The 24,009-nt window shown below is 46.1% G+C and overlaps 1 protein-coding gene across 1 annotated transcript in view; it reads right to left on the bottom strand.

Moving 5' to 3' along the window:
* LOC115619014 (craniofacial development protein 1-like) overlaps positions 1 to 23,607 on the bottom strand; it is a 75,763-nt gene extending 52,156 nt beyond the window's left edge. Inside the window, exons 1-4 of the mRNA XM_030511031.1 lie at positions 23,585 to 23,607; positions 23,284 to 23,500; positions 21,369 to 21,469; positions 5,015 to 5,119 (exon numbers count right to left, since the gene is read on the bottom strand). Coding sequence (XP_030366891.1) covers positions 5,015 to 5,119; positions 21,369 to 21,469; positions 23,284 to 23,500; positions 23,585 to 23,607 — 446 coding nt within the window. The remainder of the gene's footprint in view (positions 1 to 5,014; positions 5,120 to 21,368; positions 21,470 to 23,283; positions 23,501 to 23,584) is intronic.
* Between the last annotated feature and the right edge of the window lie 402 nt (positions 23,608 to 24,009).

The following is a 24,009-nucleotide window of genomic DNA, read 5'->3' on the forward strand; positions in this document are numbered from 1 at the left end:
TTTTCACACCATTTAATGGTCAGTCTGCATGAATTGCTCTACAGTAGACTAGGAGAGGAAAGCATCCACGATGGACAGGCCAGAGTTTATCTTGCTTGCTTTGTTCAGGGCCAGTATGTGTCTCAAGGTCAGAGCTTTCTTGCATTGCCTCTTCCTGCTGGGTCTTGCACTGAGGTCCAAACTCTTGCAGGCCAAACTCAGCCTGGGGGTCAGCAAGCACTGCATCTCCTGAACTCTGTGGGAGTGGTGCCTGCTTGCTTCAAAGACAAATGTTATCTGGTTTATACCAGCCTACAAGGCATAAAAAAGCCTAGAAGGTCACACGTCCACCACTGTAATTTCAGGCAGGATCAAACAGAAAAGCAACAGCTGGGCTGAGTGAGCAAGTCCACATTTAATTACAAGCGGGTTTGGTAATAAGCAAAGGTAAGAACAAAGCAAGTGAAAAAACCTCCCTTTTTCTTCCTGGCTCCTGTTCAGGCCATGTAGAAACAGCTACCTAGAGAAGAATCACAAATAAGATCCACCAACTATATATTTATTTCATTTTCAGAACTGCTACAGCAGCACTGTTTCCTATGCAACACTGCTGTGCTTTGACATGCATCAGGGACCGATGGGCAGCCAGCAGCTGCTCACAATGCAGGGCTTGGGTCTTTGCAGTTATTTCCCAGCCTGGAACTCAACCCCCACATTGTGTCTCAAGTCACACATGAACAAGTACATGCACACACTCATTCTGCTGTAAGCTATGTGGAAAATTTAATTTGCTTTAACATCCTCTGAATATGAAATGGTGGTTGCAAAATAGGATTACTAGCACAGGGGATGACAGACCCAGCTTGCCAATCAGAACTTTTACTTAATGTGGAGGGGAGAAAGTTCCTGTGGTGCACATAAAGAATTTGCTGGGGAAGACAGTCTGGGTTATTCCTGCTTCAGGTAAAGGCAAACCCACTCGTGGGGTTGCTTTTGCTCAGGGACCTGGATATACTTGGTGGGTAATGCAGGAAGATGGGGAAGTCCAGTTTGTACCTCAAGGGGATTTAATTTTGGGGGAAAACAGCCAATGAACTCAATTATATGCTGTTGCCTGCTATATAACACTTCTATAGCCCATCAGCTAGATGCCCATCTCCACCACTCTGGGCTTTGAAAAGAAGATATGTGCTCTCATGAGAGAATAAAATCATGGCAAAAGCTGCAGCAGCGGGAGTCTCCAAGAATTGTTCTCAGGTCTCCATCGACTGACCCTGACTTCTCTCTGATCATCACCCCAACGAAGAATGAATTTTGATGAAACCAGATGAGCTCAGCAGCGACCAGACGAGTTCAGCGGTGTCATCAGCAGGCAACAGCCCAACACTACATACTGTCCCTCCTGCCCTGAAAGAATGTTATGACAGATGGAGCCTGACATCATGGACTGAATGAATTCAGCGAACTTTATAGGGATGGTCCATGGACTACGGAATGATATCTGTCTCTTTGTGTGTGTGTATATATATATATACATGAGACAAAAAGCAATGGTATATAGAAAAATGTGGGATCTGAGCATGACGTGAATGGTATGGGATAAGGGGTGGATACTGTCCTGGGTTCAGCTGTAACAGTTATTTTTCTCCTTCTTAGTAGCTGGTGCAGTGCTGTTTTTTGGCTTTAGTCTGAGAACAATGCTGATAACACAGAGATGTTTTTAGTTGTTGCTAAGTAATGTTTGCTCTGATCAAGGACTTTTCAGTCTCATGCTCTGCCAGTGAAGCGGGGCACAGGAAGCCGGGAGGAAGCAGAGACAGGACACCTGACCCAAAGTAGCCAAAGGGGTATTCCATACCACAGCACGTCATGCCCAGTATAGAAACTGGGGGGAGTTACCCGGAAGGCCCAGATCACTGCTCGGGTCGGGCTGGGTATCGGTCAGTGGGTGGTGAGCAACTGTATTGGGCATCACTTGTGTTTATTGTTTTTTTTTCCTTTTCCCCTGTTGGTTTTATATTCTCTCCCCTTGTTATTTCCCTTATCATGATTATTATTATTGGTGGTGGTAGTAGTAGTAGTTTTGTATTATACCTTAGTTACTGGACTGCTCTTATCTCAACCCATGGGATTTACATTCTTTCGATCCTCCTCCCCATCCCTCCGGGAGCTGAGGGGGAGGGAAGAAGGGGGGCTTCTGACCTTTCTAGCAGTTCCTACTGAGAGAACTGGGTGGGTTGTTTTGTACTCCTGGCTTTAATTACAGCCAAGTGTTTAAGTTATTCTCCTCCAACCACCCCCATGTCCCTCACAAACACAAATCCAGCTTTTTATAGCACATCTGGTATGGATGTTAAACACATTCAGGAAATGCTCTTTCAGCCCCAAACATCCCTTCCCCTGGACCAGTTGTACTGCAAGGGTTTCTAATGTGGAGTTGTGGAGCCTGATGTTTGTTTTTGTGATGGCTGCTTTCCTAGATTACGTCTGTTTATAGAAGGGAAATCGAAAAAATGCAGGGTAGGCTGGCTGCATCCAGAAATAATGCAAGCTGCCTGCAAGGTGAAGAAAGAAAAGCCAGATGGAGATGCCACTCTAAGCTGCTTGAATGCCCTGCACACAGGGCAATGCTTTTTTCTTTTCTCTTTTTTAAATAGCTGACAAAGCTCCTGGGGGCTGACAGTGGCTCGCAGCACAGTGGGTGTCCACAGGCACTTCTAGGATCTCAAATCACAGGTTTTTCACTGCCTTCTAGTGATATTGCCCCCAACTGGGGCTTCTCCTGTAATGTACAAGGGAGAAAATGCACCTTCTCCCCCAAAACTTCTATTTTAAGGGGCACCAGCAAAGAGCCATCAGGCTACGCCAGGTTCTGTCAGTCCCCTGGTGCTGCTCTGGCTTGTCACTGAGGCTTGTGGCTGTTTGCTCCAGAGGGGGCAGGGCTTGGACAATAGCTTGGCTCCAAGTCTACAACCTGACCTTTGTAATTTTCTCAACACAAGGGACTTGCCTCTGGCTTTAAGAAACACTGCAAGCCTGCTAGTAACTTTCTCACCTGAAAATACCCTGGCTGACTTCCCAGCTGGAAGCACCCTCCTAAGCCCAAAGGCAAGCATATTTGCTGGCAGTCTCAGGAATCAGTCTTGGATACTATCCCAAGGTAGAAAACTCCCTGGAGCACTCTCAGACCAGAGGGCACACACTAGCCAGGCTGCCCCAGACTGTCTCCTGCTGAACCCTCAAGAGCACTGGGCTGTTCCACACGTTGATCAAAATACCACTGCTACACCTCAGCTGTAGTATCACTGCACAAACCCAGGATACTCTGCAGCAGGTTGGGAGATGAAAGGCATATGGGGCTGCACTGCATCAGGGTTTGCTGCTCTGAAAGGCGGCAAGACAAGCTCAGGGTATTTCCCCCCTCCCCTCCCTGCAGCCAGGCCACCTCATATTTTAAGCAAGCAACTGTCAGTAGGACATCACACATCAGCAAACTGAATGACAACTGAATTGAGCTGCCTCCAAAATAATCACACTGGATGAAAGTTAAAGGAGTCATTGAACTCGTTATTTCCTATATTGATTTTTATTCCATTTTTTCCATATTTGATGTGGATTCTTCACTTCAGATACCTGCAGCATTAACTCAAACTGGGCTCCAGCACAAGCAGCTGTGCACCTTGGTAATGACTAGGTTGTGCAGGCCCATTGGCCACCCACCTCCTCCTCTGGGCCAGTAAGATACAAGAGGAAACCTGGATCTCAGCAGGAAGGTGAGCAGCTTGTGGGGCTTTCCCAGTGGGCTAGCAAACCTGCCTGCACTCAGAGCAGCAGGGCATTTGCTGGGGGAACTGGAAGGCAGGTTTGAAGGGATGGGACCACCAGCAGTATGCACAGCAAGGAACTGCCCTAGCTTCAGCTGCCACCCAAACCACTTCTGCACCCACCCAGATTGAACAAAGAATACCAGTCCAAGTCAAAGCAAGTTTTCCAGCACAAAACCCCATAACACAACACTTAGGTTACAATTAATGAGCTCTGCAGGGCCAAACTCTTGTGCAGTATGAACAACAGCAAGAAGACTATGCTCATCTTTGCATTCGTTCATCTCAGGGAACAGCAGCTGTCAAGTCACACACACACATACTATACTTTCATTGCCCTGATCTAACTACAAGCTTTGCAACACTTAGCAGGGAAAAATGAGTGACAATCCAGCTGCATCAACTGACTAACAGCCTATCTTGGGGAAAGGTAGCCTGAACTCACACTGGAGAATTGCTCTTCAGCAGATGGGAAGGACAATGTATTTATTTGATGGGGGGTGTTTCTATGTGACCAAATCGTGTGCAGCTTATATCTTAAATATAAATGCAAACGACTGACTTAAAAATCATTGTTGGAACACAGAAGCATCTCCTCTATTCCTGAGAAGTAGGTGATCTCCCAAGCTCATCAAGAACCACAGAGAGGCATGTCAGATGCACAGGGGACCTGACCTCTTTGTATCTTTGACAAGCATTATGATAATCTCAGAATTAGGTGTTAAAGCTTGAACAAAGTGACAAATCCACATCGAAATGATATTAGAGAACATCAAAAAGGCATCTCACATTCAAATGCTCCCCCAAAGTTTATAAGAAACCACAGCCCAGCCTGTCATGGCTTTTTATGGTCCCAAGAAGCACTTGTCAAAGGAACTGCAGGCAATCTCAGGCATGTACCTTGGCTACCTGCAGCTTCATCAAGCTGCTCAAGACATTCAAAACAGTATTTCCTTACTAGGAAGAATGATTTATGAGGATTGAGAAATTCAAGCCTGAACCTACAAAGGAGTCATGGGGACTCATGAGTTGCTTCCCCCACTTCCCTCCCCCCCCATCATCACACCTTCCAGGCCTAGTCTTGCTCCCACTGAAATCCTGCAGAAAAGAAATACCCATTAGCTTAAATATCACAAGTGCCTTTATTGTGGGCTTCGGTGCAGTCTTGCTCACTAAGGGTCCATATCTAGGCAGAGAAACCACATACTCACCCAGAGACTGTTGGGAGGGAAGATGGAGCTGCTGACTGCCATTTCTCTTGCTGCTTCAGAAAAGCTTTAGCTTCTTTTGAGGTGGAGTCCACTTCTTTAGTCACTCTGTTGGAAGAAAAGGAGACAGACCAGAGGGTAAGGAAGAGCTGTACTCACAACAGCAAAAACAAAGAACCAGCAACAGAAAACAGGTACGGGAGTCCCCACACCACTTGCAAAGACATCACCTCCATCAGCTTCAGGCTGAAGATCAGACATCTTGTTAAGATTTCATGCCAGTGACAAACCCTCTATATTCATGGTAGAAAAGAGTAGCTAATTAGAGCTGGGAGAGGAAGGGATTTTTTTGTTGTTGTTTTCCTTCAAACGAACAGGAATGCTTATTCATTCAAACAGGCCTGTTTCACTAGCATCCACTAACTGCTCTGCTCAGGTCACTGGGGGCAATTCCAGGCTCTTAATTGGGCTCTCGATTTCCTCATTTGTGGGTCAGTGAGGCAGCACTTCTGCCACGCATGTCTCACAGGCTTGGCAACATCTGCATCCCAAACCAAAGCACAGAAACTGGCTCCAGGCATGGGGAATGGAAGAAAAAGCTCTGAAAAGGCAGAACGCAGAAATTTGCTCTCATTTTCTATTTAATTTTTGATTGAGGACCTGAGGGTGCAAAACATTGAACTTAAAAAAATTATATATCAATACAACATCTACAGCAGGGAAAGAATTACAAACATGAGAAAAAAATCTCGAGAAAAAACATTCAGTAACTAATTGTTAGAAAACCCCAGCTACTTTAGCCCCTCATTTACAATCACCTGCCTCCAGTGACACATTTTCCACACTCTCAGGAGCTCTTAATGAGGTTGCCCTGGTTTGCCAAGCTAATAATTTTGCTCCCTTGTTCCTTGATCCTCTTTGGTCACAGGATCTGCCCTGGTGTCATGGTTTGAGCCCAGCCGGTAACTCAGAACCACGCAGCCGCTCGCTCACTCCCCCCCCCTCTTCCTCCCCCCACTCCCGGAGGGATGGGGAGGAGAATCGGAAGAATGCAACTCCCACGGGTTGAGATAAGAGCAGTCCCACAACCAAGGTATAATACAAAACCACTACTGCTACCACCAATGATAATAATGATTAGTGAAATAACAAGGGGAGAGGATACAATTGCTCACCACCCGCCGACCGATACCCAGCCCGACTTGAGCAGCGATCTGGGCCTTCCGGGTAACTCCCCCTGGTTTATATACTGGGCATGACGTGCTGTGGTATGGAATACCCCTTTGGCCAGTTTGGGTCAGGTGTCCTGTCTCTGCTTCCTCCCGGATTCCCCTCCTCCCTGGCAAAGCATGAGACTGAGAAAGTCCTTGGTTGGAATAAACATTACTTAGCAACAACTAAAAACATCGGTGTTATCAGCGTTGTTCCCAGGCTGAAAGTTAAAAAACACAGCACTGCACCAGCTACTAAGAAGGAGAAAAATGACTGCTATAGATGAACCCAGGACAGTATCCACCCCTTATTCCATACCATTCATGTCATGCTCAGATCCCACATCTCTCAGAACACCATCACCCCTGTCCCATATATACACATATATATACACCCACACCCACACACAAAGATATCATTCCCTAGTCCATGGACCAATCCCTGTAAAATTGCTGAACTCATCCAGTCCATGATGTCAGGCTCCATCTCTTGTAATAGTCTTTCAGGGCAGGAAGGACGGTGTGTAGTGTTGGGTTGTTGCCTGCTGATGACACTGGTGAACTCATCTGGTCACTGCTGAGCTCATCTGGTTTCCTCAAAATTCATTCTTTGTTGAGGTGATGATCGGAGGGAAGTCAGGGTCAGTTGCTGGTGACCTGAAGATATCTAGCTGGTGGGCTATAAAAGTGTTATAGAGCAGGCAACAGCGTACAATTGAGTTCATTGGCTGTTTTCCCCCAAAATCAAATCCCCTTGAGGTACACATCGGACTTCCCCATCTTCCCGCATTACCGACCAAGTATATCCAGGTCCCTGAGCAAAAGCAACCCCACGAGTGGGTTTGCCTTTACCTGAAGCAGGAATAACCCAGACTGTCTTCCCCAACAAATTCTTTATGATGTGCACCACAGGAACTTTATCCCCCCCTACAGTACGTAAAAGTTCTGATTGGGCTGGGCCAGCCCTGTTGGCAGATCCCCTCGTGTTGACCAACCAGGTGGCTTTTGGTAAATGTGTATCCCAGTGTTTGAAAGTCCCACCACCCATTGCTCTCAGTGTAGTTTTTAACAGCCCATTGTGCAGTTCGATTTTCCCAGAGGCTGGTGCATGGTAGGGGATGTGGTATACCCACTCAATGCCATGCTCTTTGGCCCAAGTGTCTATGAGGTTGTTCCGGAAATGAGTCCCATTGTCTGACTCAATTCTCTCTGGGGTGCCGTGTCGCCATAAGACTTGTTTCTCAAGACCCAGGATAGTGTTCTGGGCAGTGGCGTGGGACACAGCGTATGTTTCCAGCCAGCCGGTGGTTGCTTCCACCATGATAAGCACATAGCGCTTGCCTTGGCGGGTCGGTGGGAGCGTGATATAGTCAATCTGCCAGGCCTCCCCATACTTATACTTCAGCCATTGTCCTCCATACCAGAGAGGCTCTAACCGCTTGGCTTGCTTAATTGCAGCACATGTTTCACATTCGTAAATAACCTGGGCAATAGTGTCCATCTTTAAGTCCACCCCTCGATCACGAGCCCATCTATATGTTGCATCTCTGCCTTGATGGCCTGAGGTGTCATGGGCCCACCGGGCTAAAAATAATTCACCCTTATGTTGCCAATCCAAGTCCATCTGAGCCACTTCAATCTTAGCAGCTTTATCCACTTGCTGGTTATTCTGGTGTTCCTCAGTGGCCCGACTCTTGGGTACATGAGCATCTACGTGGCGTACCTTCACCACCAGGTTCTGCACCCGAGCAGCGATATCTTGCCACAATGCAGCAGCCCAGATGGGTTTACTTCTGCGTTGCCAGTTGCTCTGCTTCCATTGCTGCAACCACCCCCACAGGGCATTTGCCACCATCCATGAGTCAGTATAAAGTACTGGCCATTTTTCTCATTCAGCAATGTCCAAGGCCAGCTGGATGGCTTTCACCTCTGCAAACTGACTCAATTCACCCTCTCCTTCAGCAGTTTCTGCAACTTGTCACAGGGGACTCCACACAGCTGCCTTCCATCTCCAATGCTTTCCCACAATACAGCAGGACCCATCAGTAAACAAGGCATATTCCTTTTCACTCTCTGACAGTTCATTATATGGTGGGGCCTCTTCAGCACGCGTCACCTCCTCTTCTGGTGACATCCCAAAATCTTTGCCCTCTGGCCAGTCCATGATGACTTCTAGAATTCCTGGATGACTGGGATTTCCTATTCGAGCTCGTTGTGTAATTAGTGCGGCCCACTTACTCCATGTAGCATCCGTTGCATGATGTGTAGAGGAGACCCTGCCTTTGAACATCCAGCCCAGCACAGGCAACCGGGGTGCCAGGAGGAGCTGCGCTTCAGTGCCAATCACTTCTGAGGCAGCTCGAACCCCTTCATAGGCTGCCAGTATCTCTTTTTCAGTGGGAGTATAGCTGGCCTCGGATCCTTTATATCCCCGACTCCAAAAGCCAAGGGGTCGACCTCGAGTCTCCCCTGGAGCTTTCTGCCAGAGGCTCCAGGTAGGACCATTCTCCCTGGCTGCGGTATAGAGCACATTTTTCATATCTGGCCCGGCCCGGACTGGTCCAAGGGCTACTGCATGAGCTATTTCTCGTTTAATTTGTTCAAAGGCTTGTTGTTGCTCAGGGCCCCATTTGAAATCATTCTTCTTCCGGGTCACGTGGTAGAGAGGGCTTACAATCAGACTGTAATTTGGGATGTGCATTCTCCAGAACCCCACAACACCTAAGAAAGCTTGTGTTTCTTTCTTGTTAGTTGGTGGAGACATTGCTGTTATCTTGTTGATCACGTCTGTGGGGATCTGGCGACGTCCATCTTGCCATTTTATTCCCAAAAATTGAATCTCCTGTGCAGGTCCCTTGACCTTATTCTGTTTTATGGCAAAACCGGCCTTCAGCAGGATTTGGATTATCTTCCTCCCTTTCTTAAAAACTTCTTACACTGTATCACCCCACACGATGATGTCATCAATGTATTGCAGGTGTTCTGGAGCTTGCCCCTGTTCCAGTGCAGTCTGGATCAATCCATGGCAGATGGTAGGGCTGTGTTTCCACCCCTGGGGCAGTCGGTTCCAAGTGTACTGGACACCCCTCCAAGTGAAAGCAAACTGTGGCCTGCATTCTGCTGCCAAAGGGATTGAGAAAAATGCATTGGCAATGTCAATTGTGGCATCCCACTTGGCTGCCTTTGACTCCAGTTCAGATTGAAGTTCTAGCATGTCCGGTACGGCAGCACTCAATGGTGGTGTGACTTCGTTCAGGCCGTGATAGTCTACTGTTAGTCTCCACTTTCCATTAGACTTTTGCACTGGCCATATGGGGCTATTAAAGGGTGAGCGGGTCCTGCTGATCACTCCTTGGCTCTCCAGTCTGCGGATCAGCTTATGGATGGGAATCAGGGAGTCTCGGTTGGTGCGATATTGCCGCCGGTGCACTGTTGTGGTCACAATTGGCACTTGTTGTTCTTCGACCTTCAGCAACCCCACAACAGAAGGATCCTCTGAGAGACTGGGCAAGGTGGACAGCTGCTTAATTTCCTCTGTTTCCAAGGCAGCGATACCAAAAGCCCATCTATACCCTTTTGGGTCTTTGAAGTACCCTCTCCTGAGATAGTCTATGCCAAGGATGCATGGAGCCCCTGGACCAGTCACAATGGGGTGCTTTTGCCACTTCCTCCCAGTCAGGCTGATTTCAGCTTCCAGCATAGTTAACGCTTGGGATCCTCCTGTCACTCCAGAAATATAAATGGGTTCCACCCCTTGATACCTTGATGGCATCAGAGTACACTGTGCACCGGTATCTACTAGAGCCTTATACTTCTGTGGGACTGATGTGCCAGGCCATCTGATCCACACAGTCCGGTAAACCCGATTATCCCTCTCCTCCACCTGGCTGGAGGCAGGGCCCCTCTAATAGTGATCACAAGATTCTCCACTTAGGTCTTGTAGAAAGGGATTAGAATTCCTTATCACAGGAGCTGGATTAAAATCAGCTCTTCCACTCCATCTGGGAAACTGCTCACCAGAGACTGGAGCAGCAGCTTTCCTGGGAGGATCATCCTTGACCATTGTTCTCCTCTTCAGTTCACGCACCTGTTGCTCCAGATCTGAGGTAGGTTTTCCATCCCACACTCTCATGTCTTCTCCGTGATCCCGCAGGTAAAACCATAGGGTGGCCCGTGGGAAAAAAAACTGGCTCGATGGCCACACGCAGAGAGTTGTGGTCAACGGCTCAATTTCCAACTGGAGACAGGTAATGAGTGGTGTCCCTCAGGGATCGGTGTTGGGACCGATCCTGTTCAACACCTTTGTCAGCGACATGGACAATGGAATTGAGTGTGCCCTCACTAAGTTTGCTGACGACACCAAGCTGTGTGGTTCGGTTGATAAGCTGGATGGAAGGGATGCCATCCAGAGGGACCTGGACACGCTTGAGAGGTGGTCAATGTCAACCTCATGAAGGTCAACAAAGCAAAGTATTTTGTCCTACGCCTTGGTCGGGGCAATCCCAGGCACAGCTACAGGTTGGACAGAGAAGTGAATGAGAGCAGCCCTGCAGAGAAGGACTTGGGGGTGTTGGTCAATGAGAAACTGAACATGAGCTGGCACTGTGCACTCGCAGCCTGGGCTGCATCAAAAGAAGCGTGACCAGCAGGTTGAAGTAGGTGATCCTGCCCCTCTACTCTGCTCTTGTGAGACCTCACTTGGAGTACTGTGTACAGTTCTGGTGTCCCCAACGTAAGGAGGACATGGAGCTGTTAGAGCAAGTCCAGAGGAGGGCCATGAGGATGATAAGAGGGCTGGAGCACCTCCCGTATGAAGACAGGCTGAGAGAGTTGGGGCTGTTCAGCCTGGAGAAGAGAAGCTGCGTGGAGACCTCATAGCAGCCTTCCAGTATCTGCAGAGGACCTACAAGGATGTCAGAGAGGGACTTTTCATCAGGGACTGTAGCAATAGGACAAGGGGTAATGGGTTTAAACTGAAACGGGAAGTTCAGGTTAGATACAACCAAGAAGTTCTTTACTGTGAGGGTGGTGAGGCACTGTAACGGGTTGCCGAAGGAAGTGGTAAATGCTCCATCCCTGGCAGTGTTCAAGCCGGGTTGGACAGAGCCTTGGGCAACATGGTCTAGTGCGAGGTGTCCCTGCCCATGGCAGGGGGGTTGGAACTAGATGCTGACCAAGCCAGCAGGCCCCTTTTGGGCTTCTGCTTGCTGTTTCTGCAACCAGCTCTCTAAAACCAAGGGGAAGTAGTACTGCAGTTACTGAGCTCCCACTGGGGCTTGTAATAGGTAGAGCACAACAAACACATCTCTGGAGTAGCTGACCTATGGCCAGGGCACAAAGCTTCACCTACCTGTTGACTAGAGGTTATCCACCCCAGTTTTACATCTCTCCGACCACTGGGTCTCTGCTTGCTTCTTTGGATAACTATTCCCTCAGCCAGCCCCATCACACTGCCTCAAAATCCCACCATGCATTTAGCATTTCAGCCTTTGAGGCATCCCATCATTTTTACTTGTACCTCCCAAAAGATTTAACTTTGGATTATGAGTTGAGCAATCCAGGTGAACAGATGTAGCTGCTGTATGTGTGAGCATGACAGTGTTCTGACCCTGTTAACTACAACTTGCAAGTACACCAAAAGCAAGGTAGATCTCTACAACCCCACAACTCCTAAAAAGCAGTGCAATGTTCACATTATGAATCTCTCCTCTTGCTGAAGGAAGGAGTATCACAGGTCTCAAGAGTCAGGAGTTCAAAATACACTTAGAGCTATGAACACTGGACACATAGGTTACACAGATCACAACAGGAGCCAACGCACACTACAAAGCAGAGCATCCCCATGAGGAAGAGACCAGACTAAGCTTGACTTGGTTTATAATGTATTAACGAGATAGTAAGGCAGCAGACATCTTTGCCTTCCCTTCAAGCTAACACAGAAATCCTCTTGCTTCAGAATCCCTTAGTTACCAGGAAGAGAAAAAAAAAAAAAAAAAAAAAAAAAAAAAAAAAAAAAAAAAAAATCCATCTTGCAAGCTGCACTTCCCAGCCTGAGAAACCCGAGGCCCAAAGGCAGCAAAGCAGCTCTGCCAGCATCTCACCAGACATCACAAGCCCTTTCTGAGCCTGTAGCTGTCAGGAATGACACAGCAGCTTGGAAACAAGGGAAGCAGGGTAAGCAGCAAAATGCTGGGACTGGATCAGAGTCCCCTGTGATGAAGGCATGAACAGAGGGACAAAAAGATCCCCTTACTAACAGCAAAAGAGCGCCTGTGAGACCTGAATATGTCCTAAGCACCTTCTGTTTCCAGATTTTTAGAAGTCAGGCAATTGTCTGAGAGCCATGTACAGAAACAACATCTCCTCCCTTACCTACTGGGGAAGGGTGGGATTTTTACTTATGTATTTCCACACTAACTACACACCATGCAGGCAGAACACACTTGGAAGAACCTGAAGATGGGAGAACACAGTTGGTAATCCAGCTCCCAATACTGATGCAGCAACCAGATATCACAGGTTTGAAAGACCTATAAATGCCCAAGTTAATCTAGAGGTCAAGCCATCATTTTGGAGATGCTTTGAGACTCCTCTCCCACCTTTGGGGATACCAGCTGAGCCTTCTTTTTCATCGCACTGATCACCAGCAAAATGCACAAATGAAACCAGCACACAATAATTATTTCCTTAAAAGCATCAAGCCATATTAGAAACATAAGATGACTTTCAGGTGGACATCTGCTCCATCACTTTGGGATTTTCAAAAGCATAGTAAAATAAAAGACAAGAGGAGTCAGCATGTTGGTGAATGCCAGATAATGCACTGGACAAAGCTGGCAGTACTGTGTAACACTTTGCAAGTCACAGCCCCTCTGTGCAACTGAGGCATGCTCTGACCTCCAAGAATAACAACAGCGTAAGGACAGGAACAGGCTGCTGCCTTCACTCCATTATGCCCAGATCAGCATTTTGCTGCTTGTTTGTAGAAAAGCAACCAGTTGCTTTTTAGACTGCCACCTCTAAACAGCTGTCACAGTGATATTCCATGTAATGCTGGGGGGTTTGATTTGTCTTATGGTCCCAAGGAATCATCCCCAGGCCCCTAGTGCTCAGATTTCTAGAAAAAAAAAAAAAAAAAAAATAAAAATCTTAAAAGCCAAGGTTTTTGCACTGCGAGAGCCTCATTGAGGAAGTGGTATGTCACTGGAAAGTGGCTAGAATCCATTTTCTAGAACCCCTTAGCCAAGGAGGGCTGAGGATAAAACCCTATGACCATCACTGGTCATCAACATGAAACAGAAGTCCTCAGAGAGGCTGGACTTTGAAGTGGCTTTTCAAGGGGCTACTGAAATTCATTTGTCTTTTGCTAACATTTCCTTGCTACTGTAGCCAAAGCCATTGCACAAAGCACACCAAAACATGAGCAGTTTCTTCCTCTGCCCCTATATTAGTTCAGTTAATTGTCTCCCATATCTAAGCTGCAACACCCATTTACCTAATCTAGTGGAAGCTGTGTATCACTTGCTATCCACCTGGAGAAAAGGCAGGGCTTTCCAAATATAAGGCTTCCCAGGACAGATCCTGGTAATGCTCACCTGCCTAATCACTCACGCATATAAGCAATACAGCAAAAAGAAAATCACATATGGAACATGTCACACACATATCAGCCTTGATCTGACATGCACCACACTACCTAAAACCTCAGTAAGAGATGCACATCCCAACTACTGATCTTCCTCCTGATTTTAAAAGCAACTGTCCTTCACTCAGCATTGCACAAAACCCCTTGAGCACAAAACAAATGACCAAGATTCACACCCAGCAAGAAGTGTGAGCATGCTGCCACACCCCCTTCCTATTCTTCATCTGCTGAGTTTCCTGGAAAGCATCACAAGGTAAGAAGAGTTAATGTTCTCAGTGCTAATTAGCCCAACACATCTGACTGAGCCATGCTGAGACCACAGAGCAAGAACAGAGATGTACAATTACACATTTATAAAATTGCTCTCTGTGCCAGTTCTAAATCCTGAGACTTGGGGGAGTAAATTCCCTGCTCTTTTTACCTCTTTCCCCTTGAAATACATTAACTCCATCAGCCTGTCCCCACCCCTGCTTGATGCTTGCCAGGAAGAAGCAGAAGCCGCAGCTATTGCTCAGACAGCTACTGTAACTGTCTTGAAAACAAAGCAATAAAACAGGTATTAGTCTCCCAAACTCCTTGGCTTACACTCCCTTTATTTCCCAACTTTGTCACATTTGGTCAGTCTCAGTTGTCACACAAGGTCAGAGAGGACATCACAGCCACTGAGAAGGAAATAAGAGGCTGAACAAGGTCAGGCTATTCTCAGATGTCTGATCTACTTCTCCTGCAGCCATTTCCACCTACTCTCTTAAAAAGGGTTGGGATCCAAGGGGCTGAAGCTCTGGAAGAGGACAGCAGATCTGGGGTTAGAAACAGTGAGCAGTCTAGGACATAGGTGTATTTAATAAGCACACAGATGAGCTAAGATTAAAAAAAGAAAACCAGTATTTCAGTAATGAGAGGCAGCATCAAGAAATCACCTAGAAGCAGCACTGTACAACTGCAGAACACTGAATCATAACCCCAGCTCTGCTGCACACAGGTAAGCACTTCTTGCCATGAGGGAATAGATCAGTTCTTAACCAGCTCTGCACAGCTCTCCAGAGTAGTTCACCGAGGTAAAGAGTCCAGCAGCCCAGCTAACACCACAGATTTGACTCAGACCTCACCATCCCACTGAATCAGGCCTAAGCTAAAGGGTACATTGACCTTGATGACTTCATGGGACACCACAAAACCTGAACTTTGGCCAGCCATGGCCTGTAGCCCTGCCCACACAATTCCCATCATCAATGGCATTCCTGAAAAAGGAGATCTGCACTACTGGCTGAGAAAGGGCTTTTATTAGCACAGGAAAGCCTCCTGACAAGAACCTGCCCTCAGCCACCTCACTTCACCTTGGCTTCTCCTGCTCAAGGGGTCATGAATTTCACCACCAAAACCTACCGATCCAACTTAAGGTCCTTAAGTTCCAACTTCAATCTCCTATGAATAATTTTTTTTCTTGAATCCCTGAGGTAGGCTGAAAACCTGTGAAGCAGCAACACAGAATGAGTAATGAGTTTGGTTGTTTGTTTTTTTTTTTCAGGCACATCCTAGATGCTAACCATTTACAACAGTAATGGATGAAAATCAGGTTCTCTTTCACTCCACACTTCAACTGTAGCAGATGTAGTAATCACTGTAGTAATTACTGGGATTTATACTGGCTCAGGTTGATAAGTATTTGGTTATTGAGACAAGGAAGTACAAAATTAAATATAATCCTTTGTAAACAAGAAAATTCAGTTTTAAGTAACTTTAAGCTTGGTGGCTTTGTACATAACAACAAAACTTTCCAAACCTAAAAAGCCCAACCAAAAGAACATAATAAGGATCATTGTATAAGATAAATTGTTGTAGCTGACATAGTTTTTGAACCTCATGACCTTCGTATAAAATTTATTGTAAGCAAAATAAAGACTGTAGATAAAGAGTGTCTGAAACTAGCAGATGTTCAGGAGGTACTGTAGCTAAGTTAACTGATAAGTAGAAGGACGAGAAGAAATCACTCACTTATGTCAGCAGTGTTACCGAACTAATTAAACTGGCGTAAGCACTTATCTACTGCACAGACCTCAAAGACTACCAGAACAAGAATTCAAGGAAAAGATAAGGTGATGAAGAGGAAGATGATGAAGAAATGACCACCAAAGGTCCCAAAGACCACTACCATAATAAAGTGCGCATGCGGGAAGAATGTTCTAGGAATGTGATGTCATGTATAAACAACTTCATGAATATGTATACAATATAATGAATATGTATGACTAACAACAATATAATCATGGTTCGGTTGATGCTCGGACAGAACATGCTAGGAGGAGCTATCCCCCGTGTTCTCCGGCGCCGCAATAAAGAATACCTGCTTGTCAACTTAAAACTTTGTTGGTGAGTTTTTAACGAGTTCTACGAATCAGTTATTAATCAGATACTTTATGTACCTCTTTAAAAGCTTTGTATTTTGCTTTTAAGATGCAACAGCCGCACTGTAAACTATCACCTTCCCTAACCTGGAACACAAGCTGCCTCTCAGCTCTGCTCAGCACCCGTAGCCAGCACAACTTGTTTCCTCACAGGATAGTGGACGCACAAATAAAAGCAGTCATATTGCAGTAAACCAGAGGCTATCTCAAGTCACAAATCCAATCTCCTACAAGAGTCAACAGCAGGGAGCCCTTATCCAGAGATGGAGTGTGCAAGCGCAATGAAGAAGCTCAAGAAGAAAACTCAAGGGTTAATGCAAAATCTGATCTGCAAGCCCTCCAGGGGTCAGGAGCAATTGCCTCCAAGAAGACAGCTATTGCCACCTACCTTACAGCAGTAAGGACTGAGCAGGAAGGGGACCACAGTGCAGAGGCCTGAGGCCATCACCCAGCTTGCGAGGAATCTTTCTGGATCCCAGACTGGCACTCCTGGAGAAGACAGGCTTGTGGGAAAAGTAAAGGGAGCTGTGACAGGAACACCCTGCCAGATTTCAGGAAAAGAGCAGGGCTCTCCCCAGTGACAGATGGAGACTGGAGCCCTGCTATGGCTTTGCTTTGGCTGCTTTGTTCAGGCACACAGGGAAGTAGCCAAGGGTCACTGAAGCAGCACAAGCCAGTTTTGCCAGCACAACACAACACTCTCAGTACAGCATGGCGACTCTGCAGTACCAGGACAACATTCCCAGCAGCAGAATAACCTGAGTGTGTAAAGCTCTGGATTTAAACCACACAAAGAACATATGCAAGAAATAGGAAGCTTCTAGCTTTGAATCTTTTACTTGGAATTTGCAATGTATGAACAAAGCAGGGTGTCACACACAGGCCTCCCGTTCCCAAATTAGCACCCAAGCCAGACACGATTCCTCCTCTCAACTTCGTTTTGCTTCTCACAAGCCAAATGAAGGTGCACAGAAGATATTTCAAACTAAAACCTACTCCTGCTACCTTTCAATGGCCCCACTTCACTCTTCCCTCACAAGCTGTTACACTGCCTGTGATGGACACCATGGGGCTGGGCCAGCTCCATGTGTAGGAGCCACATTCTGCTTCAGTCCTGGATGGACACAAAGTTGACTTTCTTTGAAGGAGCACAGAAGAACCATTTTGATACACTAAGCACAACAGCAGTTTAAAGAAAGCCAAGGGCCAAAGAATTTTGGAGTGCCAAAGAGAAAACAAGCCTCATCATACAGCAATTACATTTTGCAATAGATAAACCCTGGCACCAGGGATGCAATTCCCTATTAACGCAACCACGCATCCTGCATCGTGGGGCAAGTTCGTAAACCAGAGGCTTCAAAGGAGCTTCAAACTCCTCTGTCAGGGAGAAGTTACTTGAACTTCCATTTAGATGCTGAACTGCCTTTGCAAATTGCTCCCACTGCCCACAATTACAGCCATTTGGGTGACAGTCACCTGCAGCTCCTAATCTATTTAACACCAGGGAGGAATGAAAAGCAGACAGAAAAGTCACAACTGGAAAATATAGAAATCAGTTAAAAGACTGTTTCTAGTTCCAGGATTCGAAAGCTTTGGTTTTACAAGCTAATACTAAATCATGTATTCTCTAAAATTACAAGCCACTAAATTTAATTCTTTATTTGGTGATTGGTAATTTGTAATACTCTGAACCTAAAGTTCACCATTAGGAACTGATACAAGTGCAGACTAATCAAAATGGACATTAAGTGCAACAATAACCTATAGGGGAGCTGACAGCTTAAAGAGGAAGGTCTTTCACTATTCTAGTATAGCCCTGCAGTTGGAAATCTGTTTCAAGAGACTTCTGCTACTCCAATCATGCAAGAGATTATACCATCTCCTTACAGGAGAAAATAAATTGTTCTGCAACATGAGATCAGGGCTAAATGATCTTCTGTGAGCAGACTGTCAAAATTCATGCCCTGAATCTATCAGTACTTAAACACTGATCTAAATTCTTCTCAAGCTTTCATAAGAGCAACACTCAAAAGTAGCCTCAAACTATTTAGAAAGGAAAGCAACAGAAGCAGCTCTCTCATTTTACTTCTTTTGGTCCAGAAACATACACACAACTGCACATACACCAACTACTATGTGTTGGCCTTTATAAACTATGATGTGCCAGCTGCTTCCCTAGGCAAGGAAGTCAGCCTTTGGTATTCAGAGCATTTGCAGACTTTAGGGTAGCGCAAAGACAACCTCCCGCTATTCTAAAGGAAAAGCAGCCCTCTGGCCCTGACCTACTGCCATTACTGGAAAGTAGCAGTTGCTGTAAGCAGTGGCAAATCCTTATAGTCTACCCACAGCTAACAGTGTAATGCATCTAGAGACGTGAGATGTAGCAAACAACACAAAAGCTTCAGCTTCGAATATCACAAAAATCACAGAGGCAAAAAAACCATTGAAGGACTTTTCTGTTATCAAAGGAAGTAGCACATTGTAACTCTCGCACCAGCAGAAAACAGTCCCCAGAGCTTGCTGCAGCATCTGTTGCTGGCTCTGTAACCTATTGATACAATGGCTGCTGTAAACAAAACCCACATCAGCCTTGGTAGTTTGCTGGATTACAGTCTCCTGTCATCCAGGCTCCAGCTTTTGTCTATTTGATCAAAAATTAGTAGAAAGTTGTATCAATTCCTTTGCAGTGCCCAAGGGAAACAGCACTGAGCAGTACAAAAGACGCTAGAAAAGCAACTGGTGTGGAAAAATAAGCCTTTAGCTAACTTAGCTATAGCTATATAAAGCCTACAAGGATGCTGGAGAGGGACTCTTCATTAGGGACTGTAGCGATAGGACAAGGGGTAATGGGTTCAAAGTTAAATAGGGGAAGTTCAGGTTAGATATAAGGAAGAAGTTCTTTACAGTGAGGGTGGTGAGGCACTGGAATGGGTTGCCCAAGGAAGTTGTGAATGCTCCATCCCTGGCAGTGCTCAAGGCCAGGTTGGACAGAGCCTTGGGTGACATGGTCTAGTGTGAGGCATCCCTGCCCGTGGCAGGGGGTTGGAACTAGATGATCTTAAGGTCCTTTCCAACCCAAATCATTCTATGATTCTATAAGATACCAATGTCAAAAGCTCAGAAGCTTAGGAGCCCTGGACAAGTTCTGTTCACAAGGCAAGCCACTTTTTGAAGGGCAGAGAAAGTTTCCCTGACCCCTCCAACTAATTACCTATAAAAGCAAGGGCAGCACTGGCAAAGCAAATCTATAACCACAAAAATCTAGAATGCCAGAATCAGACCAACACCTGAATAATTCTGTGCTTAAATCATAATTATCTGGGGCTTCTTTTCCTAGAGAGAGGTAAACAAGAAGGTTCAAGGCAGATGTTTTTGCTAGGTCCCTGCTTTAAAGGGTCCTATACTCCACAAAAAATTGCATGAGAAAAATTCCTTTCTGCAAGTGGAAGACTCCTGTTCTGAAGGAAGGCCACAAGGTGAGTTTCCCTGTAAATCAACCCCCTCCTTTAAGTGATATACATCTATGTTTATGTTAGGACATGACACTTGCCTACAATGCACAGATGGACATGTCCAGGCTTTAAATAAGACTGCATGCTGATTTCCTGCAACCCCAAAGCACCAGGAATGCAGTTCTGCTGTATGCCATCTGATGATGCATCAGAACTCAACAAGGCTTTTGTATGACAGCCCTGTGATCCTAAAGCTTTGGCTATTCTCACACAGCAGGACATCATGTTTGAACCAGGAAAAAACCCCAGGAAAATCAGAGACAAGCAAGCTGGCAGCTGAGGAGGAGAGCACGCATTAGGAGACAAATTTCGCTACAGAATTTCTGTAATTCTGCTACAGATTTTTATCTGTCCACAGGAAAGACTGTGCCTTTCCTTTGTAGAAAGGGTATGGCGGATCCTCTCAGAAAAGCTGCAGTGGTACAGTTCTTTGCCATTTTATCAGCAAACGAAGGGTATTCCCACAGCCTGGATTGTGCAGGGAAATAGGAAAGTCGCTACTATGGCTCTCCTCAGATTTTTTTCAAACAGCTCAGGCAGCAGTACTGACATGAACAGCAAGAGCAGCAGAAGCCCCTGCTCTCTGCTTCCTCTTCCAGATTAAAGGCTGGGAGTTATTGCTGGGAACTGCTGCCTGCTGCTGTCACATGCACAGGCAAAATTCTCATCTGACAAAACTAGGCTTACCTATTAAAACCAAAAAACACCATGTAACAACCACAAGGTCGCAGTGCATTCAGATTTCAAGTGGGTTCACCCAGGCCTCTCAGTTCTGGTCTTACACATTTATAAAATGCCTGCCCCTTTTTGCAGTGCATTCGTAGAGGCATCTTGCAGGCCAACCTCAGCCCAATGGATGACTTTCCCTTGCCCATCACCTTTGTTGCAGCTGTTTCAGAGGTAAAAGCACTCAGCTATTAGTCCGTCCAGCAAAATACCTCTTATTGTCTGCAGATCTTTGCAGTGAGTTGTGAATATCACCAGGGAAAGTGCCAGCAAATATCCTGCCCCAACGCAGGACTTGAACTAGACTGAAAGAATAAAACATTACTGTCATTCATGCGGGGCTGTACGTGGTTCTCTCCTTGTCTCAACCTTCCCAGTGTGCAATGTCACCAGGAAGCTTTGCCAACCATTTTAAACACTGTCTAGATGGGGAAGCTGAAGAGAATTTACAGGAGTATTTTGAAGTTGAGCAAAGACTGAGATCTGCACATCATAGACTGGTTTGGGTTGAGAGGGACCTTAAAGCTCATCCAGTTCCAACCCCCTGCCACAGGCAGGGACACCTTCCACTAGACCAGGTTGCTCCAAGCCCCATCCAACCTGGCCTTGAACACTGCCAGGGATGGGGCAGCCGCCACAGCTTCTCTGGGCAACCGGTGCCAGGATACTCTGCAGCCCTCAGGCAGGGGTATCCTGGCCCAGTTTTCCTTGAGGTCTGTATGTGCTCATGATATTAAAAAAGTTTAAAGGAAAGAGAAGATACACCATGCTTCACAGCACATTTCCAGCCTGCCCACAGAAAAGCAGCACCCAGTTTGTGCTCAATCTGCAGTAGATAGATCACATCTGCCAACTTACCTGACCTCCTCATCAGCAAAATCAAATATTTTGGTGATTGTCACTTTTCCTGAATCTTTTGGTTTCTTCTGAAGCTTGTTCCCACTCTTCTCTCCTTCAGCCTACAAAATACATGAAGGAGAAAGCAAAACAATGAATTTGTGGAGCCAAGCCAAATTATCACTCCAAGGGGCCGAGGACCCAACACAGACCTCAGGTCCCACAGCAATTTAGGCTGGCTGGTCAAAGCAAGTCACCCACAGACAAGAAAAAGGAAACAAATGCCCCTGCCACCAAAAGGAAATTCCCTACTTAGTTCCAGATTCTCACTGGAACTCAAGGATCAAAACAGACCCAAAATGAGATGTGAAATTGTAATTAAATGTAGGAAGGAGCAAGAATACACTGCTGTGGTTCATACAGCAAGCGAAAGCCTGAAGACTCAGTTCTCCCAAACTAAACTCCTTGGCAGTAAAGGTGCCAGGGTGGATTACACAGAAATATGTTTATTTTTACTCAAGAATATAGAAGAACACAAGGTTGATCTTCATAAACAACCCTGAAGATATTAAGCTACTTGTCAACAACGTCTCTTTGAGAGGCAAATAGCTTTATTAAGCAATTTGTCAACAACACCTCTTAATTTACTCAGTCACAACTACAGCTTTTAACAGCATATATAAAAACCCCAGACCCTACAAATAATCAAAACAAACCCCAAAAATTCTTGGTCTAGATCAACCACATACCACAGAGATTTTCAAGCAGACAGAAGAGAAAAGAGGAACTGCAGCTCTCCATAAATTATTCTAGGCCATGAAGGGACTTTTAAAGACCACTCATGTTTTAGGGATCTGCCCGCAGAATTGCTCAGAGAACTTTTATTCTCTCCTCCTCTCTAATTCTACCTGTAGCCATCTCAGCTGTTCAGCCAGTAACAAGTGAGGTGGAGAGAAGCAGGAGGGTTCAGATGAAAGGACTCTTCTTCTAAAAGTTGCAAGCAAAGATTACACGACTATACTTGTTCTGCAACCCTCCAACAGTTGGAGAAAGAAGCTTCACACAGTGAGGAGAGCTGTACTTGCCAGGAGTACAACTCTCCTCACTGATTTAGGAGTCCAGACTTTTGTTACAAAATACCTTTTAGTCTGACCACTCAAAAAGGGGAAAAAACAAAAGATGGCTTGAGGAACAGAGGGTGAGTTTTGGTACCTTCTTCCCTTCTACCACCTTCAGTGTGAACGGCTTTGCAAGGAAAATACATGCACTTGGTTTTATTAAGAACCAAATCCTTTTAAATACCTGATTATACACAGAATTCTCCCTACGGAAAACCTCTGCAGATAGGGAGCGAGAGCACATTACAGGGCTTATAAAGGAAGCTAGAGAAAACTCGATTCATTCTTGTTACCAGTGTCCATACCAACACACAGCATCTTCCAGCCCCCCTCACTGTATGAGGATGAAGAGCAAAGCACAGAGATATCAGTAGGAGTCTCTTCAGCTTCCCCCTCCCCCCCCCCCCCCCCCCCAGACCCTCCTTTTTTGGTTTTATTTCGAGCATCAGGAAAGGCACAAGCCTCAGGGGAGAGCTGTGCCCACCAGCACAGCTCAGACCAAAGTTCACTGTGCTGTTCCTACATCACAAGGAGAATCCAGGACCAGGAAGGGAAACCAGCAGGGTTCTGTAGGGCACTCCAAGATGCTGACAAGCAGCTCCAGAAGCAGCACTGCCAGATCACAGACCTCCCCAGCCAGAAGGAAACCAGTCTGCCCCATGATGAGGCTCCAGGCTTACAAAGCAGATAGGGCAGTGGTAAACCCAGCCTCTCCCAGCTTTGACTGACACCTAGTACCAGGTAGAGCCCACACTGCCTGCTCTAAAGTTTTAGGCCCTTCCCACCCCTCCCTGGGTGAAGGCCGAGCACTCTGTTACCTTCTCAGCCTGAGTGGCAGCCACTGCTTTGGGTTTCTGTCCCACATCGCTAAGGAAGCTGGCCCAAAGAGCATCCTCTTTCTTTTTTATTTCTTTTTCTCTTCTTCTTTTCACCTGCTCTACATTATCCACTTCCTCCTCCTCCTCTTCATTTTGCTGAGCCTTTTCTTCCTCTTTCTCATCCAGCTCTAGCAAGAGACCTCCTTTCTTCCTCTTTCTGGAATAGGATGCAAAAAAAAAAAAAAACCTAAATAAAAAAATATATATACTGAGGTGCTGCAACACTATTGCAGAGCTCAACGGTGAAGCAACATGGTATTTCATATTTACACTAAGACAGTGTTGTGGTTTAAGCCCAGCCAGTAACTCAGAACCACGCAGCCGCTCGCTCACTCCTCCCCTTCTTCCTCCCCCCATTCCTGGATGGATGGGGAGGAGAATTGGAAGAATGTAACTCCCACGGGTTGAGATAAGAGCAGTCCCGCAACTAAGGTATAATACAAAACCACTACTGCTACCACCAATAATAATAATGATAAGGGAAATAACAAGGGGAGAGGATACAATTGCTCACCACCCGCCAACCGATACCCAGCCCAACTCGAGCAGTGATCTGGGCCTTCCGGGTAACTCCCCCCGGTTTATATACTGGGCATGACGTGCTGTGGTATGGAATACCCCTTTGGCTAGTTTGGGTCAGGTGTCCTGTCTCTGCTTCCTCCCGGC

Source organism: Strigops habroptila, chromosome W, assembly GCF_004027225.2.
Source record: "Strigops habroptila isolate Jane chromosome W, bStrHab1.2.pri, whole genome shotgun sequence".
NCBI lineage: Eukaryota > Metazoa > Chordata > Aves > Psittaciformes > Psittacidae > Strigops > Strigops habroptila.